At 35.0% G+C, this 25,313-nt stretch overlaps 1 protein-coding gene across 2 annotated transcripts in view; it reads left to right on the plus strand.

The window, feature by feature from the left end:
- Positions 1–3,682: 3,682 nt before the first annotated feature.
- The window catches only part of LOC140141813 (uncharacterized), a 75,176-nt gene continuing 53,545 nt past the window's right edge, over positions 3,683–25,313 (plus strand). The window contains exons 1-2 of one of the 2 annotated variants that reach the window (XM_072163678.1): positions 3,683–4,292; positions 17,753–17,830. In XM_072163678.1, the coding sequence (XP_072019779.1) occupies positions 4,196–4,292; positions 17,753–17,830 (175 nt within the window). In that variant the 5' untranslated portion in view covers positions 3,683–4,195. The remainder of the gene's footprint in view (positions 4,293–17,752; positions 17,831–25,313) is intronic. The other variant, XM_072163679.1, reaches the window with a different exon arrangement.

Below are 25,313 nucleotides of genomic sequence, written 5' to 3' on the forward strand. Positions count from 1 at the left end.
GCACTCAATGTTCTGAACGACTGGTGTATGTCCTGATTCAAACTTGTCCTGCGAAGACCACTGTTCAGCGAAGTCCACAAAGTTATATATCCTTTGCGTACAAATCATTGCACAGATGACAATTTCCAAAATGGTGCTGCTTTCACCAATCACGCGTTCTCTTCAGGAAACAGGTTGCTCCACCTGTTCTCATTTACATTCAGAGATGTATCGTTTAATAAATCACAGACTTCAGCACTTCGACAAAAGAATAATTATTATTCCCTTGGGAGGATGAGCACTTTCGTGTACTCTGAGAAATCGCTTTCGTTATGGCAATGGATGCTTCCGCTAAAAATGTCATAACACACAAACTCTTGCATGATTACTTGAAAGGGGGTTCCCATCTCTCATGAAATAGCTTAAAATTGTAAACAAAGTTAAATAATCAAATTAAATTACATAGGGCACATATTTACACCACTTCATTCGTGTTCTTGTTAAGAAATGTAAAGAAATAGTTTAAGAACTCTTCAGAATGTCAATAATTTTGAGAAAATGCTTTTTCTAGAATTACCAATATTAGGGTCGGTATTCTTCTGTACAATAAAACAAAAAATCATTTTTTCCAGATTAGGACAATAAAAATAATTTTGGGTCTCATTGTAACGCATTATCTCATCCAAATATGGTCATGAATCTATACAATTCTAAAATGTTTGAATTTGTAAAGAAAATTTGCGGGAAAATTTTCAACTTGTCGTCTGCAGTTGACCCATGCCGTGTGAAGAGGACTAAGTTTGTTTACACTGGGAAGAGAGCAGTAAATAAACAACTGGAAGCGCGTGTTCAAACTAGTTTCAATTAGTAATATGAAAGCAAATTTATAATGTCAAGAGGAAAGAGGATTTTATAAAAAGTAATTTGTGATTCATTGTTTTATTGCGCGAAGAATAACAACACTTTTAAGTGACCAGTGAAATCCGGCTATTTTCAACTTTGCATGATATGGACAGGATGAAATGGAGGACGTAGACCAAGATATTGTGCAAACATGGTAGCCAATCGTCAGATGTGACGGCGGAAGCAAGGAAATGCAAGGCAAGATCACCTCCAAGGGGTAGGGTCGGTCGGTCGAATGTTTTAATATTTTTGTGTAAATATGGTAGCCAATCGTCAGATGTGACGGTGGAAGCAAGGAAATGCAAGGCAAGATCACCTCAAAGGGGTAGGGTCGGTCGGTCGAATGTTTTAATATTTTTAAGTCACAGCCAAAACATAATGCCTAATTATGTTACGAAAACACAGTTAAGGTGGTACTACGTACACCCCCTGATAAATTGTGTGACTATTTTTGCATTTTTCTCAAAAAATAACTACCCACTGGCAACAAAAGTTAGGTATATTACCATTACAGGGACAAGGAATCCAATTACTTCACTGTAACTTCAGTGATTCAAGACAAGTGGTTCATTATATATGTTAAGAAATGAGGTACATTCTAGCGGTACCTCTTTTCTTATCATAAACCTCTTTTCTTATATTGAGTCACCGAAATTCCAGTGTAGTAACTGGATTCCTTGTCCCTATAATATACATAACTTTTGTTACCAATGTGTTATTATTTTTTGAGAAAATGTAAAAAAGTCATAAATTTATCAAGTGTAGTACCACCTTAAATCATCAAATTAAATCACTCACAATACAATCACAATACAACTTCAGAAGTTAAAGGGGCATTTCGTGATCCACAGCCTCATCCCCCCACTTTTCTCAAAAAAAGTTGAGATTTTTATATCACTGGAATACTCTGGCTACATAATATTTATGTACAAAATATTTCTTGCAGATTAATTCGTTTAGCAAAGATATCGCGAAATTTGAATTTCGTTCTGGTGCACCAGAACGAAATTACAACGTATTGTCTATGGAGCAGTGTAATACACATAATCATGCATAACTCGCAAACGCAAAATCGGAATCAACTGAAATTTGGGGAATATTCATTTTTCGTGGATATGTACTGAAAAATGTCATAAAAAGAGGATGCTAGGATCACGAAATACTCCTTTAAGAAGTGTAAAGAAACTGTTTAAGAACTTTTCATGTCAAAAACTTTGGGGAAAAAACTAGAGTCTGTATTCTTTTGTACAATAAAACAAAATGAGGACAAACAAAAGCCCAATACGTAATAATTTGATACGTATGTTGTGCAGGATGGTCTATTTTTGCCAGTTTAGAAGTTTAACCCAATACGTATGAAACTGTTACGTATTTAGCTTTTGTTACGTATTTGGGGCCTTACATATATATATCTCAGACACGGAGATCAAAAAATAATAATGACATAATAAGGACGGAAGCTTTAATTTTGGAAAAGGGCTAATGTTGAAGTGAAAAACAAACTCTTGCTGACTTCTTGGTGTATTGGCGGGCCCGTAGTGATTTTCAGGGGCATTTGGCCCGAGTGCCCGCCTTAAATTTCCAACACTGCTGCATTGTCTAAAGAAAACTTGCAAAAATATAGATATTTGAGGGTACGAGAGAAGGCATCTTCTCTGAGAATACATACCCGATAATACCTGGTATACACTTATATCATGACACAAAGCAAGGATATTGTCACATTTATGGTTAAGTGTTCACAGTTGTTTGATGGCATGTAGAATTGTATTCATTTTAAAGCAAAGTTGAACACTGATGGTGCTATTTATCTTGAATCGTGTTTGCATCTTTGCAAGGGGTAGCTACTTGAATAATGGCATTAAAACATCATAAAAATGAGTAACATATAAAAGGATTTTTTAAATCATGAAATGAAAGAAATAACTCATTATTACCGGGCTAAATTGAATTTAAAATACATGAAAATAGCGCCCTCAATTTTCATACAAATGTACAGTTTACAGAACAAAAATTACTGCAAAAGGGCAGATAAAAGATGAACAATTTGATAAATAAAATAAAATCAAGTTAAAAAATGTATATTAGTGTCGAACATTATGTAATGTATTGTTAGAAACATTAATAAACGACCACATCAAACAACCGTGTGTTTGCTATAAATTAAAAAATATTATTCGTGTCGTTAATATTGGGCAGACTGCACGTACACGTTTATGTATTATATATCTATTGTAAAACGATCTCTTCTTCTACGTTAAGTGATTTCAACAAAAACACAACAGCCAATAAGTAATAAATTTGTTAAATGGGCTGTGGGCAGCACTTTTTGATCATCAATTTATTCGTCCTTCTCAGATAAATAAATACGCAGAATCTAACATTTATAAAGCAAAGTTTGGCGGAAGTGCTCAAAGTGGTCTCAAGAATTGAAATTTCTTTAAAATTTTTAAATACGATATTTTAATGATCCGTTCTGGAAATAAAATTATTTACAACTATATAAAATTACAGATAAACAACAATCCACAAGTGGTTCTTGTTAAAATATTTGTATGAGTAAATCATGGTGTTTAAGAACGGTAAAACCGGTTATAGCACACAAGGCGTAAAACACCCTTGTGTTTAACGTACAATTGAGGATAACTCCATTACTAAATCTCGAGGGACCAAACGAAATCGTCCGTTCTGCCTATCTCATATCAGTCGTGTTAAATTTTCATAAACTAGTCAGTTTTAAGGGTCAACTGGGAGTTAGCTCCACGCGTGGCAAAGTGTGTATTTCACGGCAAACTCACATATATGTTGTTAGTAGTATAGCAGACGACGCGCATTTAAAAAGGAGTAATATATTCTTGTTAAAAAGGCCAAGACGCAAGTTTGTGAAGTTTGACTGTAAATATTCGATGTTTTTAATTGATTCTTGCTAACACACGAGCGACTGAAATGAAAAAGTAGCTAACGGGCAAGAGGACGTACGTGAATTAAGTGTAGGCTACACGCCCACATTGCCTTACGTTTGGCCTGAGAGGGCTCAACTGGTTCTCGCAAATAAATAAGGAGTTCCAAAGGCATACGCTCGCGTGATTGTAATTAAAGCTCCACTGGTAACGGGCGGGAGGAACCATTTGCAGATATTACACTGGACAGATACACACCATCATCATCATCTAAAGGAGCATTCACCGTTTCTTCTTCTTGTCTATCTGTGTTGAGGCTACACTTATTGACTACACCAGAATAAGATTGGCAACAAGCGGTTGTGTACCGCTGTAGATTTTTATTTTTTTGCACTAACTGTCTTTGTACTAAAATGGTTTCTCACGGATTGAGAATGAACTCACCTCAAGTCAAAATAATTTGTACATCGTTAGTATTACTACTTATCACATCAAAGTTAGCATGTGCTGGTAAGTACTCTTTTCAACTTTTTTTTTTTAATAATGATCTGCATGCTAGCCATATAGGCGTCGACATAAAAAGCCTAAATTTTGAGATATATTCTCAAAATATCAAGAGATATTTCACGACCACTGAACCAATACTAAGCTTGTTTGTACTCATTTTAATGCATTTTTCATGTTGATTCCAAATATGGTCATGGCAATGTACAATTCTGAATTTTTTGAATTTTTTAAGAAAATTTGTCGTCTGCAGTCGACACCCGCGTGGAGAGGGTAAATGATTGCATTAATTTGTGACTAATTTTTAACATCTTAAAGGGAAAAATTGTTCAAAATTCAAATTGTTTCAGATACTGTGTGAAGCGATGGATGCTTGTACCAAGAGAAGCATTTTTAGGAACATTTATCATCATCTTTTTGCGCCAAAACTTCTAAATAACAGACGCCACATGAAGAGTCAAAAATGCAAAAAAGATTAGGATAAAGTTTTAGGCTTAGGTCTGTAGGGTTAGAAAGAGGGTTAAGGACGGTGGGTTCAGGGTCGAAGCCCGGGGGCCGAAGTGGATTGCGTCGTTTTTTGGGAGTTGACCCTAATTTGCTTTATTTTGAGCACTTTCTACTGCACTATTCATCTTGACTCGGAGCTTATTTCGTTTCTAATACCTGTTGATGCTTTGAATATAAATGTTTGTTTCAGCATGGAAGTAAGCTCTACTTCCACATGGCTTAAGGACTCGGATAGCGACGTTTCGTGTATTTTTTCGTCAGACGTATCGAATTGCATTTTGAATACGAGTAATGTCCGGATGATACCAAATAATTCTGATATTTTAAAATTCGAGATATATATAATACACATTTTATGGCAAATAACTAAACATTTATACTTTTAAAAATTAACAGCCCTCGAAGTAAATTTTATAAATCTATATACTTAACATGGAAAGTGTATGTAGCTTGGATGAAAAGCCGCCCATCATATGAAAATTTGACCCTTCGTATTGAAGATATACATTTTCCCCCAAAATACCTAAATATATACCTAAAAAATGTTGTATACCGCTGTAGGTTTTGATTGTTTTTGCACTGACTGTCTTTGTAATCAACTGGTATCTGACGGGTTGAGAATAAATTCTTCTCAAGTCAACATAATTTGTACATCGCTTATCGCTATAGCACAAATTATCATTTTACATTAGCATTTCCTGTTAAGTACTCTTAACTTTTCTTATACTAAAAGCATTTTTTTGTAATTGGCTGCTAAATCTAATATAAAGAAATAGACGATTTGAAAATTAATTGTCAAAGTTTTGTTTTAAATAACCGCATGAAACGATTCATGTTGGAATACTTGTGCACCCTGCGCAAGAGAATTGAATTTCTAGTATATCATCATTTTGCCCCAAATTTGCCCCGACTTTCAAAATCAAGAGACAATGGTTGGGAAATGGTTATGATACGCATGGCTAGGGTTTTAGAGAGTTGTGTCTCTCTTCTGAAATTGCTCTTAATTTGTTCAAACTAAAGACACTTTTGCTATTTCCTGTACGATGATATCCACCTGAAGTTACCATGAGCTTGTTTAGCATTGTGGCATCCCTGAAATAACTGTGTCATCAGAAACATAATCCTTTGAGTATCTAATTCGTTTGCGTATTTAAACGCCACAACTAAACATTACCAAATAATTGGTGTGGTTGAGGAATTAATCAGCTATCACATGTACTTTTTGAATTGAGACAATGACCACACCGTACGTTCGTGAAATATAAGAATTTTACGAATCTCGATCATTTTCAAACCTGTCCACGAATTCAACATGTTCAAATATCAATAGATGATCTGTATTCGGAGCGCAATCAATGCGCATCATCAGCGCATGCGGCGTCTATTGTCATTGATAGATATTTGACTAAGTGGAACGGGCTGAAAATGAGGTAATTTCGTAAAATTCTTTTATTTCAAAAACGGAGCGATCAATTGGCAAAATTAAATAAGGATGTTACGTTTAGTTTATGCGTTAAAATACCCAAAACAATTCGGTTTCTGATGATACAGTTCTTTCAGGGACACCCTGTAAACCTGTTGATGACTTGACTAATGTTTGTTTACCAATCCTCCCTCCGTGTTAATATACATATTTAAACTGCAGTTGCCTACGGAAACATGTTCGGATTCCAGTGGGACATTATTTACGACAAAAATTACGCAAGTTGGGTTGTTATATTGAATTGAGATTCTTTCCTACCTTTGGCAGTTATTTTAGGAATTTTGTTATACATGCTTGGAATGATCCTCATGAAATGGAATAAATAATCACAAAATAAGGATTTTTGAATGAAAAACGTAGCTATATTGCGATTTCAAAAATAATTATTGTTGGTTTTTTGTTGAGCGGTTTTGTCCTTGTCGACGGTGAATAATTTGGCAGAAGAAATTTGTCATTATTTCATAATCAGGAATTGATGAAACCTTCAATATTCCTGGCTCTGAGAGTTACAGAATTGTAGTGGCTTGTGAAAAAAGTTTAAAAGTACTTGAAATTATGCGAAATCTAAAAAATTCACGTGTTTACACACGGATATGCATATTAAAGGGCTCTGAGAGATTTTGAAAGAAAATCAAATGAGAAAATGTCCCTTTATTTTGATAGATTGTCTACTTAGAAACCTATGTTGTAATTTGCTGAACAAATGTGATGCGATCAAGTAAAATCAGTCGGAAATACTGATTTTGAGATTTAGCCAAAAAAAGTAATGTTTCCGGTTGTTTTGAAAACTCTTTAATTGCTCATATCTTTTGAAATGGTTGTTCAATTGCAATGAGGGTTTTTTGGCAAAATGCAGCTTTGTAAATGCTTTTTACTGTGTTATAAGAAAATGAAATTTTAAATTTTCCGAGTTCCGACTGATTTTGTAGGAAACTAAACGATATTTTGTGAATATGCACTTACCTGTATTAATAAACGAAGTAATTGTATAACGGTGTTATAGTTTGATATGTTTTTTACTATTCGTTATCGAAGTGACGTGATAATCGGATTGACTACCATAACAATAGTGTAAAACAATTTTTGAATATATCGCGCTGCACTACAAGCAGGTTGCACTCATCACATATGTATGTCTGCAATCATAGACTGTATACGATACCGCTCTTTTCAAAGATACTACTCTTACAGGTGCGAGTGATCAGCATGATATGGTTCAATGCAGAGGTTACCGTGTGAACGTGCTAGTGAAGTGCGATATAGGTACAATTACCGAATAGGGTGCAACTTGCTAGACTTGAGTCCAGTCCTCGTTTACGGAGTTTAGGGTTAGGGTTTAGGGTTGGGGTAGGGCAGTCTTGTAGAGTTGCACCCTATGTAAACCGTGATGCATTAGGTTTTAAAGTGGTAGCAGAGTTATACGTACATGCAGCTAACACGTGACGTACTTAGCTTTTCGTGACCAAAGTGGACACAAAATTGTAAATATATACGGCCTAAAAATATAGACAATTTTTAAAAAAAGAGTGCCTAAATATCAAATTCAACCGGATTCAAAACCTTTAATGAAGAAACAAATCACAAAATCGTTTCGTGTAATAGGTACTTCTGTTTTAATATTCATAACACATTTTTATCAATGGTAAACTAATCCAAAAATGTACGATGTTTAACAACATTTTGACATTCATATTTGCCATTCAAATTTGGCATTCACATTTGGTATTTAAATTTGATATTTTGACATTCAAATTTGGTTAATGGCCTGAGCTCAGACCATTAACCAAATTTGAATTGATAGGCTATTTTTGTGGATAAGCAGTTTCCAACAGCTCCTTTTAACTTGATATAACATTTTGACATGCTTGATGTTACGAAAAACGTTTTTACAGGAAGAATAAATTATTCATCGGTTACATGCATGTTATGTGCTAGCTATTCCATTTGAATTCCACGCTCACCCTGTAGAAAATCTAGCTTAAATATTCTACTGATGGAGTATTACCTATGGGTTTCATATATCAATTGGGTAACTTTTTGTACAGTGAAGGTATAGGGGTGTTAATTTGTAAACACTAAAATACGTTCAAAATGAACATGTTTACACAATATTTCAAAAGTGCATAGACAGGGGGAGTCAGTGTTTCAAATCAATAACCCTACAGTTTGTCCAATCTAAAGTACAAAGTGACAACGCTCGCGTAAACAGTGCGCAGTGCTGCGTCTCTGCTGCAGGTATGCGTCCCTTCAAATTCGGTACAATGTGTGCGTCCGCGTCGGTACTTTGTACTTCAGAGTAGACTGACTGTAGACAATTCCATTTGATAGTTCCTCAGTGGAAGACTTTGCTTAAATCTTCCACAGGGATATGACAGATTTCAATGGAATAGCCACGTGGAAACAAAAGGGGGACATAACGACATCCGTTGACTGCACATCGATGCATCGAAATTGAATGTGGAGGCTAGTGGAGCAATGCCTGATACAAAATTCTGATACGATCATGTCAAATGAGTCATTTATCGTGCAAAATCAATTTTCAATTTTTCATTTAACATTTTTTATACTCAAAATCCTGTGAAAATTGGAGTCACCGTGGTCATGGTTCCATAATAGGAGATAATTATGTTCATTTTGCATGCACAAAGTAATAGGTTGAAATGATGTAGGCCTACATAATAATTTAAACACAGCTCCTTTTAAAAATTAACTCAAAGTCATTTTTAGCGCTGCAAACGACTTTCGTAATCTATTCTTGCTTGTGTAAGCAAGATTCGACACTTCCGTAAGTCCACGTACTAAAATAAATTTGACACAATTTTGAGATAAAAAAAAATCATCTATAATTATTGTGTTATATGATGGAATACGCGCAACGTGCTTTACATATAGGTAATATATAGGTATGTTATAAGTTTTACATAACGAGCAAGATATCTTTGGATCAACAATATAATTTGTGTGCTGGCTATTTGATTTAACATAAAAAGTCCAAGGTAGATATTTTCTCAAAATTATCATGAGCTATCTCACGAACCACTGAATCTATACTGGGCTTGTTTGTTTTCATTTTCATGCATTTTTTCGTGTTGATTCCAAATATAGTTGTGCAAATGTAAAATTCTGAAAGGTTTGAATTTTGAGTCATTTACCGAACAAAATCAACTTTCAATTTTTCATTTAACATTATTTTTCCATTGATAGACTACTCAAAATCCTGTGGAAATTGGAGTCTTCATGATCACGGCTCCATATACAGGCTGTATCCAAATGTTTGGTACCCATCAGTTTTGATGGTTGTTTAAAAAGCCCGATTCGTCTAAATGGAACATGCATGGGATCCTTAAATTTAAAATGTCCATAATTTATTGACTGTTTATGACATTAATCAACAATCGAAAATTTTGCGGATACTATGTTGCAATTTGATGTGGTAGTCATGTCCATTATCACTGGAATATTATGGGTACCAATCATTTTGATACAGCCTGTATAGGAGATTTTTTCATGCTGCATGTATACAAAGCAATGGATATAGTAATTGTGTGCAGAAGAATGTAAACGCATCTTCTGGTGATAATTAAAAATCTTTTTAGCGCGGCAAAAAACGACTTGTCGCAATCTGTTCATATGATTCTTACACACTTCGGTAAGTCCAAGTACACTCTAAATTAGAAAGACTTAAAATTTAAATCTTAGTTGAGACTTGAACATTTTTAAGTCTTTAAGATTTATTTTACGCGGGGTTTGATTTAAATTTTCTTTGGGATCGGGAAAAAAGAAAATCTATTTTTAAATCTTTCGAAAGACTTAAACAGTAAACCAATCACAACGCGATGGTGCGTGCACTTGATCAAATCGAAACGTTTTCCTGGACTGCTCAGCCGCCATCTTTCTTTTGCGATTTCGTGTGGTGGCGAGCGAATGAATGAAGTGATATGGACGAATTTGTCCCGGGAATTTGTTTTGCAGAATGGCATCCCAGATGCTGAAATTGCCAATGTCAGTGACTATAACGTCCATGAAAAAGCTTACATTGTTGTGCACAAAGGGCCAATGTGAACATTATCTTCAATCGCCGAGGTAGTAGTCTGTGCTTCTGCTGTATAAGCTCACCTATACACATAATATAATTTATAACCTTATTTCCATGAAGGATTACACTCAGCCACTGCAGTGACACTGGAATTATCATGGCACTGCAGACTATTGCTTGAACTTTATGAAAGAAGTATATAGTCCCCGGGTATAGTCCTGACTTGGTATTACTGTCGTGAATAGACGTATTGCTTGATAAGAAGTCACACAGACTTGTATTTAATATCGATATTTAAACCCCCATAAAGATTTATATTATTTTGAAATAAATCCCAGATATGCTTAAAAGTAAATCTTAAAGGACTTGAATATTAAATCCAATGGACTTGTATTTTTAAATCCCTGTGGGACTGAAATTTATAAAACTTTGTAAAGACTTATTTTAATCCTATATTGATTGGTCCCTAACTACAGTCTCTGAAAGTTTTGAAAGTAAGTCTTTTGGATTTGAATTTAAATCCCTATAATTTATACCCAAATAAATTTGACACAATTTTCAGATTTAAAAAAATCATCTATAATAACTATAAGCATGATAAGTGTTATAATATGGAATACACGCAACAAAATCACGTGTTTTACATAGGTATGTTGTTATCAGTGGCGTAGATTTCTTTTTGACATTGGGGGGGGGGGGGACGGGGTTGGAAAAAAATTGAAGTATAGTGAATCCAGCACCTTTTGGCGAAAGAATAAGTTTATGGTACAAATGTTTGCACATTTGTAAGCACTCCGTGTATCCATGTACTAAAATTCGCTTATGAAACTTTTCAATATCAAAAACATATTTTTGTCTTATGACATGTCAATCAGAGCGAATCGTGATTTAACATGATTACTTACAACGGTAACCTTATTTCGTGTTACCAATTATTTCAGTGACCATTGTTATATAAAAGTAAATACGTTTTTCAAAAAATTACTAAATTAAGTAAAGCGTTGGAGTCAACGGAAGGTCAGGCAGAGACAACCATCCGTTGTTTTCTCTAAAAGACTAACTAATTAATTAATCAATGGCCATGATGACCCCTGTCGAATATTAACGACGGTTTGGTGAATATGTCGTGTGATCGAGCAAAATCAGTATGAAGTTGGTCATATTCAATTTTCAGTTTCTTATTGGATTATAACAAGCATTTACAAAGCTACTTTATGCAGAAAACCCCATTGAATTTGGACAACCAGTTCAAATTCAAAAGATATGAGCAGTTAAAGAGTTTCCAAAACAATAGGAAACAAAAGGAAATACTTTCTTTGTTTGGGTTTATCTCAAAATTAATATTTCCGACTTCCTATTATTTTAATTTACCCATCACCATATTTACCTTTTTTGTCTTGTGTGTGTGGGGGGGTGAAAAAATTATCAAAAAATAGCAACAAAGCAAAAAGTCGGAAATGGAGAAGTCAGCATCCGATGGTCTACGTGGCACATCCCCGTACAAAATTTTCGAAGACCCCACCCCCCCCTCCTCCTCCTCAGGAATTTTAGCATCAACTGAAAGCTGAGAATAAAGAGGATTGATGCGTTGTAGTGCATTTCGTTGGCGGCTATAATAAGGAATAACTAATTACCAATTTCTTGGATAAACCAAATTATCACAGCTTTTAGTAGTTTTTATAAACCTGGCTAAAATAACGTTTTTACATAAAAAGGTTCCGACCGGACAGCCGGTTATATTAGGGTTATGCCATTGAATTCCAGGTCAATTATATCAAACTTCTATATGACTCCGATCCTATGCTCGGAAATTAGCTTAATCAGCTAATTGAAGCGTGGTGTTCATTCATTCTCTCCTATCGAAAACTATACGAGAAAGAAAAAAGAGGCAAAATGATGAGAAATTGGAATGTAGAAAATCAATACAAATTGTTTCAGCATTGGAATCTAGCTACCTTTATCAAACCTACACATATTTCTAGAAAAGGTCATTCTGGGAACTAGACATGATGACATGTGAACATAAATTAGATCGGTCGGTTGAAATTTATCTTATTGCATAACAATAGTTTTTGTAATAAATTGCACGTTATGCTTTTATACGATGGTGATCGTTATACAAATTCTGTATTTCAACGGGTCGCCGTCGAACAAGTATAAAAGTCATCGCGCCAGAATCCCGGGACTAGAATTAGCTCGGACTTCTTTATATAATTCTCCTCCTATACAATTGAGAGACGGTGGCTCTGAAAAGAGCCGTTGTACCATGTGCCCCATTTCCTAATAAATATTCAATAACTATGAAAAGCCCGGGGGAACATTATCAGATTTCATCACCAGATTGATAGGAAGGGCAGGTTTTTGCTACGGTCAATTTGATGTCACTATCCCTTCCTGAGAGTAATGCCTATAATAGGCCTAGGCTCTAAATTTAACTTAATTTCGTAGAATTCGTCCACTATGCAGACCTTAACCATATTGACCGCTATATAACATGTATAAGAGCCTCGGATTATATCGCAGGTTGATAGGAAGGGCAGGTTTTTGCTACGGTCAATCTTAAATCATTATCCCTTCCTGAGAGCAATGCCTATAATTGGCCTATAGGCCCTAAATTTAACTCAGTTTCGTAGAATTCGTCCGCTAAATTATGCAGCCCATAACCACATTGACCGCTATAAGAGCCTCGGATTATAGCGCAAGTTGATAGGAAGGGCATGTTTTTGCCACGGTCAATCTGGTGTCATCATTCCTGATAGTAATGCCTATTGGCCTAGGCCCTAAATTTAACTTAATTTCGTAGAATTCGTCCACTATTTGCAGTTCTCAACCATGATATTGACCGCTATAGCCTCGGATTATAGCACAGGTTAATAGGAAGGGCATGTTTTTGCTACGGTCAATCTGATGTCATTATCCCTTCCTCAGAGCAATGCCTATATAATATTAGGCCTATTATGCCTGATAAACTGCCTCATAGACTTTAAGTAAAGGAAGAAGGGGTTTCGTCATGCCTGTTGACCAGTTAAAGACCCTTTCAGTGATTTCACAGGAACATTAAAAAAATGGAAATTTGTCAGAGTTGCTTAGAAATAAAGAATAAGTCTACAGGATTTCATTAAACCACTTTTCCCCTGAATACATCGACAAATTAGTCAAAAAACAGAAGTTTTAGAAAGGTTTTCTACTTCAACTCAGATCGACTCGAGAAAATCGGGATTTTCGTACAGTGCGCCACCAATCGACTGGAAAAACTTCCTAGTCCAGTGTTTCTAACACGGGGAAGTAGAGTCTAAATTGATTTAAAACAGACGCTTAATTTTTGTAGTAGAAAACAAAATAAGCAATTAAAGGTCACCGAGGCAAACTAACGGTCAATTCAAATATGAAAAACAGTTAAAATTGTGTATTTTGTTTAAAATAGTAGCTACTGATGTAATAAGTAGTAGAAACAATACGCAACGCGTGTTGGTACGGTGGAGAGTGAGCTTTCTTCCGATCTCGAGTCGGACTTTTTGTACTGTCAGTATCAGAAGTCCAGATTCATGTAAATGCTTTATTTTGTCTAAAGTACACGGCTTTCGACCGAACCACTAGCAGGCTATGTTAGCACATCTATGCCAATTACAAAGGTACCAAAATCTGAATTTTGATGATTTTTACGATCGTCCGGATGAGCAAATCACTGAATGGGCCTTTAAGGCTATTCATTTATTTGACTTATTCTGAGCTAAGCAACCTACTTAAATTGACCCAATTAAGAAGTCATTTTTGCTGATAGGATGGGATACCCTATTAAATGAGTCATGGTGGCACATCATCATACGCTAATTGCATAAGTCATTTTTTTGTAATTTTGAGAACAAAGTACAAAATATGGTTCAAGCATTCATCAGCTACGTAATCACCCTAATTATTGCGAATTATTCCTTTGCATTTGTATCATGGTCATTTGTTCTTGTGAAAAGATTGGTAAATGAATATGTTTAAATGCATGCTTGAACCGTATTTTGTACTTTGTTCTCAACATTATTAAAAAATGAAGCTAAATGACTTGGGCAATTAGGGCAGTAGGCTGACGATATTCAAATCCGGTATTCGGATGTACCTCGTGAATATGGAACACTACTGAACTAATCCGTACACACGTGGCAAAAGTGTTGACGATAATTCAATGTTGGCATTTAGAATAGACATGTCTCGATTTTAAAATCATATCGCAATTTAAACTTTCAAAAAAAAACTTCGAAAATGGGTGCAAACTTCACTAGAATTATTGTTATAGTAACTACAAATAACCCTAAGCTTAACCCGCTCCGTTGCTATTCTCGACGATGTGCTGTCGAATTCAACAGTCTCGCGCGCTCGCGCAATAAGAAAAATACTGAATAAAAGAACAGACACACTTTTATTCTTATTCTATCTTCACTTAGATGTCAGATTTTGTCTCTATCCTGACGATTGCCAGTTTCATTTTTGTCATTTTGTCCGCTTCAGCAGCACATCTATGTTTGTTTCAACAATGGAACTTTGATGAATTTTCGGGAAAATACCTTCAAGTAAACATGTTGCTTGCTATTTATATTGTTAAAATTAATGAAGGCAAATGTTAAGAAGGAGGGAATTAACAGAAAGAACACTTACTGGGGCAGCTACAAAAAGCACATTCATTGACACATTGAAAGAGATATCAGTATTCGTGTGCACTGTGATAAGGTTATGCCAAAGACAACAGACAAAGGTATCGATAATGACGTCAGTCAAGAGCTCGTAATTTGAAACGACTGATTGCATGCAGATCTGATTGAAAACTATTATGTATTATGACTTGATTTATAATTAGTACTTATTAAATGAACTTAATTATTAATGAGTTAATTACTTAACCAGCACAAATCGTGCATGTAATGAGAACACACTCTTAAAAATAAAAGATGCGATTAATGATAACACGAGATTATTGTTTTAAACCAAAGTTACCAAACCCTTTTCCTCTGAGCTATATATCTCAACTTTGCAAGTGACACAATTAATTTACTACGGTTGGTTGCATACAAGTGTGCATATGCTCAATTCCTATAGATGGTGCAAAACCTTTTGTTTTAAAATTCAAATACATGCTTTGCGTGCAGTGCATGCATTAGCTCCAATATAGGCCTAAAACGTTTTGAGATATTTCCTCAACATATCAAGAATTATCTCAAGAACTAATGAACCAATACTGTGCTTGTTTGTACTCATTTTAATGCATTTTCCATGTTGATTCCAAATATGGTCATGAAAATGTAAACTTCTGAATTTTTTAATTTTCAATTAAAATTTAAAACTGCAGTTGACACCCTTGTGGAGCGTGTTAAAAACAAAATGTTTTGTATATACGTTGGCCTAAAAATATCATTTCAAATTTGTATTAGCCGATGCAGTTAACAACTGTTGTTTTGTAAATTAAAGATAAATTAATTTGGTGAACTATATGCGCGTTAACTGTCGTTTTAAAATCCTGTGCCTATCGTGATTTCAGCATCTTCTTTTTAAGAGTGTGGATCGATTTATATATCGACGACAAAACCTTATTTCCGAAATGTAGGTTGGTTTCACTAATTGCGTATGGGTCACTCCATATGAAATCAAGGAGGCGCCTCACCTGACCCCCTCAGATTTGCTTTATATTTTAGTCATTATGTTGTACCTGTAAAAATATTAAAAACCTGCAAATTTGAGGTATGTAGCTCTTACGGATTCTCACAACGCGCAATTACAGAAACTTTTTATTTTTTATTTGTTGACAAATTGGGCATGCAGTTAGTGTGTATACAAAGTTTCAGACCTCTCTTTCTTTTTATAAAGAAAGCACAGACTCCCAAAGAGGAAATTTATTTAAAGGGCAACTTTTTGGTCCAAATTTAGACCCCCCCTACTCCAACTTTAAATGGCTGCCACAGAAAATCCGTAAGAGCTACAGACCTCATATTTGCAGGTTTTTAATATTTTTACAGGTACAACATATGACTAAAATATAAAGCAAATCTGAGGGGGCCAGGTGGGGCGCCTCCTTGATTTCATATGGAGTGATCCGTAGGCGAGCTATATGCATAATTTACATATATGTGATGCGATCAAAGCAAAATCAGTCGGAACTCGGCAATCCTAGTTCTGAGATATGGGCAAAATAATGTGTGTAGGGGGAATCAAAATTGACTTTTTGCAAATATGGGAGGGGAAAACATTCTTCTTTCACATGAAAATATTTTATGTTGAAATTTCGAAGGGAAAATGTTTAAAATAGTGACTTTTTTTTACCCAAATCCAACTTTTAATAATTGTCAAAAATCTTGAAATTATTCCAAAAGAAACGGATTTAGCGTTTTGTTATGCCAAAATTCGTAGCAATATCTGAAACCAATTTATCGTTGCTAAATTGACTATGTATTTACAATTTACATGTATAGGCCTATGCTAAAAATGACTCAATTAAAGCACTCTAACTTTAAACTGAATTTTCTCCGTTTCTTTCTTTTTAATGTACCGGTGTTCAAATTGTTGTAACTTTGTAACTAAAGGTCGTATTGACATGGGGTTTTCACAAATGTGGAGCTCTTAAGGGATCTAGAATGAGCGTTTATTGCGTTTCGACAGTATTTTTTGAGGGACATGAGAGCACCTCAGACCTATCGAATTGCATTCTGTAAATATATAAATCTAATGATATATTCTTAAAGTGTATGTAGCTGGGAGGAAAAGCCGACGGTCAATTGAAAATTTTGACCTTTCATATTGAAGATATGGATTTTTCCCAAAAGACCTTTTTTTTTTTTGGTGTTTTGGGAAAAAATCCATATCTCCAATACGAAAGGTCAAAATTTTCAATTGATCGTCGGCTTTTCATCCCACCTACATACACTTTAAGTATAAATCATCAGATTTGAAAAGTTTACTTCGAGTACTGTTAAATATCAAAAATATCAATTTTTAATGATTTGCCATAAAATGTGTATTAAATTGCGAATTTCAAAAAATCAAAATTATTTGATATCAGAATGACATTCTTCGTATTCAGAATGCAATTCGATAGGTCTGATGTGCTCTAATGTCCCACAATAAATACTGTCCAAACGTTCATACCCCAGCCCTTAATACGCTAAAATGAAAATGTAAGAATCCTAAAATGACCTGGCCTACTTCAGACTGATTTGCCTTGATCGCATCACATATTGTACACCGCTTCATAGCCCGGGCTTCATAGTCCACTGTGTTTAAAATGTTGTCAGTCGACAGTCAGAAATTGCAAATTCGTGAATTACTAATATAGTCTATATTGTACATATCTCAACTCATTTGAAGGTAAGTGGGGGATAAGGATGTGGATCACTTCAAAAAGGAAATTGTTTGAAATTGAATAGATTCTTGCTATTAAAGTTTGTCTTATTTTTTACTTCCCAGCAGCTGGCAGTTTTTGTCGAGGTATCGATTGCCGGACTGACATGGGAAGACAAATGTGCCGAGTATGTGCCAGACCACGTGAGTATTACGTAATCTTTGTAAACAAACAAATAAACAAACAAACATACTTCATACATACAACGAGTGACTCGAAAGGTTAACACACATTTACAAACGGAAGGGACCGCTATTAAAAACTAATAACCATGATTCTGACAACTCGGGAATCACGCGGAGGTCTTCGAACATTTTCCAACGGGTATGTGCCATATAGACTTTTGGATGGTAAGTTTTTCCCTTCTTTTTGCTGTTTTTGCAACCCAAGTTTTCACACCAAAAAAACTCGTATACCAAAATCGCTAAAAGGTACCCCAAAATTGTGGTATGGCCTACACCTACAATCAGGGAGAACCCCCATCCTTCGAATCACGTTAGAAAAGTAAAAGGTTGGCGCAGCGGTACGGTCTCTGCCTTGCAATCGGTGGATTGCGAGTTCGAGCCCCGGCGGTGTCATCGTGTTGTCATCGCAAGGCGCTTTACCTTACTTGCCTCTCTCTACCCAGGGGTGAAATGGGGAGCAGTTATGAATGTTGTCCATTGAGCGCCGCCCAAAGAGGTTTGAGCATGCCTTGGGCATTGTATGGCAGCTGACATATTCTAACGACAGCGGAATAAATGTAAAGCGCTTTTGGTACATATGTGCACATGTGAAAAGCGCTGTATAAATACCAACATTTATTATTCATTTTATTTAAGGTTATTTGAATTATTTCAAAAACTAGTCAAGATCAAGAACTACCTGTAGGCGGCTTGGACGTTTTGGGATTTCTTTTAAAAATGAAGAGAAAATTATGCCTATATTTACCATTTACCCCGAGAATGTAGGACATGCTGTTTTATCGCAAAATACGTACAAGTCGGTCATGATCTGATCGAAGTTTCTAAAGGAGAACTAAGGTAGAGTTTTATAGGCATTTGTGAAATCCCACAATGCATTGCAACTACGTCATATGCAAGTTTGTGAAACACCAGACGCGTAGCCGGGACGTGTATTTATTTTATGCAACCATGGTGGGCCGCAGGCCGCAATACGCTAAACCTAACCCTAACCCTAACCCTAACCATAAACCCTAACCCTAAACCTTGCCCCAACCCTAACACTAACCCTAACCTTAACCCTAACCCTATAACCCTAAATGTAGGTGTATTGCGGTTGCAGCGGCCCACTATGGTTGCCGAAATAAAATAAAGACGCAGCACGCACGTTGGTATTTTATTACGTAGTTTCAATCCAAAATACGATGCATTGTGGGTAAATGAATAAATGTATCTATTATAAACCCCAGATTTGCTAGAAGAAACGATCTATGAACTATAAGTAGTGGCCAGGTCAAGAAAATAAGTAATTCTGGAAACCATAATAGAAAGTCGTTCTGCCTCAAAGATACCCTATTTCATCAACATTGATTCATACGTACAGGCACTCCAAACCTCTTAAAATGCAATTACTATATCTGATGCGTACATGGCAGCAGAGATGAGCAGTTTACTTCTTTTCGAGAAGCTTTGATATTCAAGGATAAGCTTCTATTGAACTAATAGCTAAAACAGAAACCCAAATAATGACAAGGTATATCCACTTTATTTCCTAATTGACTTTAGACGATTTTATGTCAAAACATAAGAGCACTTGTTACTCAAAATAGTACTCATCATTTATACATCTCCATTTAACCGCCGTGTCTTGTATTGCTATCAGGTTATTTGTAGTACTTGCTCATTTTCTTCTGATAAGTGTCCATCAAGTTCTGAAACTGCTGTTTCTTAACGTTGTTTTATACAAAGAGAGTTGAATATCATATTATATAAAGCTTTAAAATTATATGTTGCAAACATCTGTATATTTTCATTTATACATTCATAGCAGTGTGCACCATGCATAGACACATGCCCAACATTTATCAATTCTCTTTCCGAACTCTTTGGTGCATAGGGTCTGGAACAGTCCATGATGTACCGTATTAATTATTCATTATCAGACTAGAAGAAAATTAAGATAGGTCTATCTTTATTTTGGCCTCGTCTTTCTCTTCAGGTCCATCCATTTCCCTTTTAGGAATTAGTGACCATGTTAAGGGATCTGGAATGAGCGTTTCAGCGTTTCGACAGTATTTTTTGTGGGACATGAGAGCACATCAGACATATCGAATTGCATTCTGAATACAAAGAATGTCTTTCTGATATCAAATAATTATCATTTTTTGAAATTCGCGATATAATACAAATTTTATGACAAATTATTAAAATTTGATATTTTTCACTTTTTTGATATATAATAGTCCTCGAAGTAAATTTTATAAATCTAATGATATATTCTTAAAGTGTATGTAGCTGGGAGGAAAAGCCGACGATCAATTGAAAATTTTGACCTATCATATTGAAGATACGGATTTTTTTCCTAAAAAGGCCTAAGTTTGTTGGTGTTTTTGGGGGAAAAATCCATATCTTCAATACGAAAGGTCAAAATTTTCAATTGATCGTCGGCTTTTCATCCCACCTACATACACTTCAAGTATAAATCATCACATTTATAAAGTTTACTTCGAGTACTGTTATATATCAAAAATATCAATTTTTAATCATTTGCCATAAAATGTGTATTACATTGCAAACAAATCAAAATTATTTGATACCAGAAGGACATTCTTCGTATTCAGAATGCAATTCGATATGTCTGATGTGCTCTAATGTCCCGCAATAAATACTGTCCAAACGTTCATATCCCATCCCTTAAGATATCTTTATTTTGCTCTAATTCTTTTCTTTCTCTTTAGCTCCATCCATTTCCCTTTTACGAAGTGACCATGTAAACAGAGGATACATATTTGATTGACAAACGTATGTACAAAAAATTGACCGACGAATTTGAAAATCACTCCCACACACCCCACACCCCACACACCCCCACCCCCATCACCCACACATAAACACCCACCCCCACCAAACACCATAGCACACCCCATATAAGGCAATATTATAAATATATATTTAAAAAGTTTTAAACCATGTAAACCCGCGATGTGGTAAAACTGCATTACTCACGGCCTACATGCTTATAATTTTGGTATAAATATCCCAGCAAAACACATGTGTTGAAAAGGGTTAAATGTCGGATTATATAAAGGCTATAAAAAGTTTTAATAACATTCATAAAATCGCAATCATATAAACATAGCATATACTTCAGTTTTTGGTTTTGTTTGTTTGTTTGTTTTTGGCGGTTTTTGAGGTTGAATACATTTGCATCAGCTGTATTTGCGAGTTCTTAACGATGTAAAGATGCAGTGTATTTCCTTGTAATAGGAGGGTAAATATGCCACCATGCTACGAAGCAGTGGTGGATTTAAGCTGTCAGCAAGGTATGATTAGGCATCAGTTGCTCACGTGGCCCCCTTGCTATCTTGGTCTCTTGCTTTTTTTGTAACAACAATCCTTTCGCTGACATGCAGCTTTCTAGCTTTTAAAACAATCAAAGCATGTGATATCATCCACTATAACAAAATCAAACAGAAAATAATATAGCAAACTAAATGTTGACATTGTGCTGTTTAGTTATATATATTATTATTTCCGTGGAGTTAGACATTTGGGTTCCAGGGGTCCAAATGGGACCCAATAATATATGAACAAAGTTATTGGGCCACAGGTTTACTAACTTGCATTTGGACCATAGAATGGGACATTTACAAAGGCCCCGAGATAAATATAGGTATATAGCAAAATAAAGTTTGCAAACACAAGCACGAAGGGCAGTGTCAGGTCCAAAACCTTTAAAAAATAGCACTCAATCCCTCATATTAATTTGAATATATGGGCCCCATACGTCAAAGCGGTGCAAATGATATGTATACAGTGTGGCTATGCATGATTTTCTCATCATCTGAAGCCTGCAGCAGCCTCATCCTTCGAGGCCCATCAAACTTGGTGAAGTGACCTAAACCGTTATTGCCAGGCTTACATGTATATCTAATCACATTATTAGCTGTACGTAGCGTATCCCGTGTATGCAATTTTAGTCACAACGAGGCATCACCCCCTTTCGTTTCTCAGTGTGGAGGGTTTCCGTAATTGTACCCTTACATTATGCTGTATTCATCTAAAACCTATCTTCCTAATTTAGGGCCATTTAAAACTGGATTACCACAAGGGGTGTGCTAAAGTCTGTATATGTAGTGTGTTTATTACCCGGTTTATTACAATCAGCTGACAATGGAAATCCGCGATGTGGTACATGACTAGCGTACTTGCTACACTTGTTAGTCAAATACCATTATAAGAAAAACAGAGACAGACCGGATGGTGAAGGGTTTTTTTTATTTTTGTCATCTTTAAAATCACCAGTTTCAAAAGTATGAAAAGCGGAGTGTTATTGCACCGTGTTTCAACGACTTTCTTTAGGTAGTTGACCTATAAGATTGATACATTCATACATTTCAATCATTTTTAAGGCCAATATAATATTAAAATTTGCATTTGTGTTAGATTACATTGCAGCTGCACCGGCTCTAAGTAAAACAATAATGTGAGAGACATGAGTACACTCTAAAAACAGTTTACTCAACATAAATTTATACACAAAAATTAGCAAAATCTTCCCCAACGATGTTAATTTCAATTTGTTTACTTAACCAGTATAGGTCGATCTTACTCAATGAATATTGAAGGTCCTTTTTTTGTTTTAAAGAAATAAAGGGCATGCGGCAGTAAACAAGTAGTGGCTGCGTAGGTTTGAAAAATGATCAATAATAAAGTCCAAGAGAAATAGTAATTGGTGTCAAATCACATAATATAATAATTATTTGCATGCGGTATCCTTTACACCCAAATAATGTGTCCGAGGCAGAGAAAATGTAAATAACCAATTATTTAAGGGTAGACGAGGTATTGTTGGTCGAAGCAACCTAAAAATCGATTTTCATTATCTAGATCAATATATTATTGAAACTTAACACCTTGATGTTTTGCAAAAGTTCATTCTACAAATCGTATACTTTGCAAACTTGCTTAATTTATTGTTGTTAATGAGTTATTGTCGTTTTACAAAAGTGTTGTTGTTTCAGCCCTCTTTACAACGTAACTCAAGAACCGCAGTGCCTATAAAAGTATATGGTCAATTCCAGCCAAAGCGGGCCAAAATTCTCTCTGGGGCCATTTTGAAAATGTTTTCCTTTTCAATTCTAGACTTATCAAATGAGACGATCATGTCTAGTGAATCATCAGGTGGAAGTGCCATCGGATTGAAAAATAACTTTTCTTGCTAGACCAAATAAAGTGTTAAATGCGCATATGCATGTTACCCACGAATTCAAGCATTTTTCACCTGTTGTACGCCATGAAATTTCACTTTCTTTAATATCTTTCAATATTTTATGTGTGACTCATATACACTAGAAATCGGTGAAGACTTTGAACGTAAAATAGAATTTTATTACATATATCTATACAGAAATATTTTGGTTATTACAAATTTTAAGAAAGAACCAGGTGTACAGTTAAGATTGTGTCAATTCTTCGAACTCTTTCCAAAGTGGCTGTCATTTAACATTACTGTATTATTTCGAAAGATTAGAATAAATGCTTCATATTAATATAAAGTTAGATTTTGTATCTCGTCGCAGGATGAGGATCTCGGATGGATTCGTGGGTAACAGCGTCTGGAAAATAGCAATTCCTATTAATTTTTTTAATAAAAATAAAAATACTTTTCCGTATGTCAATAATTCAGGCTGCAATGGCACTAAAATGAATTTTAATCAAAATACAGACTACATGGAATATTTAGAATGGATCATTATGGCATTTTGGGTATAAAAATTTTGAGAATAATAAAGTTGCCAAATTCAAATAGACAGAGCAAACAGTTTTATATTATTATTTTAGTAAAATCATTCCATATTTTCATGCAGCAATATTCTATTAACTCGTGTTATTAAAACACTATCAATACATTGTTAACTATAATTTAAGTAGGGATTCGTTGGTAACCAAAATGTTCGTGGGTAACACAAATTTGAAGGTATGTATTGGTAAGCGGCAAAATAGAAAATATTACAGAAGGTTGGAAACCACCATGCGGTTATTCCTCCATTGTGTTTCAATGATTCCCGTTTCTCTAACAAATAAAAAAAAAAAAAAAAATGGTAATTTAGGATAATCAATCAAAACTTCATGATGCAGCTTCAGTATACCTTCAAGAGGACGCTATTAAACAGGACTGTTTTGGAACCTATTTCGCATGTTTTCAAAATGTTAAGATGCATAAGAAACATATAATTTACGAGTAAATCCTTGGATTCGTGGGTAACGCCGAATTCGTGGGTAAAGCTATAAGTACTATAGTACCGTTTAGGGTTTGCGTTTCTTAGGTGTATAAACTGTAAGTACTGTCAAAATTATAGCATACCCATGGCTTGAATATGTGCTGATTTAAACTTAAAATAAACAATCTCCTTATTTTTCAAGGTTAGCATCTATTCGGGATTCGTGGGTAACAAAAGTTTAAACCGTCGTAGATTCTTTTTTAAGCGGTGAACGTATTTTTACGATTTACAATTTTAAGCGCTTGTCAAACTAAATTCAGTGTCCAAAGTCATTAAATGTTAATTTAAGTTATGGCAATTATATTTGCTGGACTCGTGGGTAACAGTTGATACGTGGGTAACGTCAAATTTGATTTTATGAATTTTATGGGTAAAACGTATTTGCATAAAATAATCACTTGGACCTCAGAATTATAGAACGAAACTTCGTTTCATGATATAGTCATTTATGGCATATTCACTTAACATTTTTCAGAACGATCATTTTATTTTTGATACGCGGGTAACAAAATTATTAGCCAAATTGACTTAATGGCCTCTAGAGTCCACAAACTTTGGTGGAATTCAATCGTTTTACATATGATGAGAGATCATGCAAACGTCTTTCTAACGGTAATAATTTCATTTTGATTGAAGGACATTCAATGACATATATGGTGCTTTATCTTTGAATTCGTGGGTAACGCCAATTCATTTAAGCTATCATAACTTGTCCCCTGGTATGACTTGCTAGTAAAGGCCTATATGCACAAAGAGAGCACATTGGACGTGACATGATATGCTCCATCAATAACGTGATTTCCTTTATTAATGACATTTTAAAGTGGAAAGTTAACATAGAGAGAATTTTGTCCCGCTTTCGCTGGAATTGACCATATATGTGATATTTTAATTCTTCTACACACTCGCTATGAATTGAGCAATGCAGTTTTTGCCAAAGCTCATACATTCGTAAGATGCTGTGAACTACCAAATCACAACAGTTTAAAATAATTAATAACCTTAAACGTTTTAACTGTCGAGAACACATTTGATATTTGGGTATGATGCTACACCCGTTATTTCTATTCTATGACTATTAGTATTACCTCAAAATAGTGCGATTTAAAGAATCAATATTGAGTCAACTTTATTTATTTTTCTAGAGTGTTTGATTAAGCTACTTTAGTAGTACTCTAAAA

Source organism: Amphiura filiformis, chromosome 20, assembly GCF_039555335.1.
Source record: "Amphiura filiformis chromosome 20, Afil_fr2py, whole genome shotgun sequence".
Taxonomy (NCBI): domain Eukaryota; kingdom Metazoa; phylum Echinodermata; class Ophiuroidea; order Amphilepidida; family Amphiuridae; genus Amphiura; species Amphiura filiformis.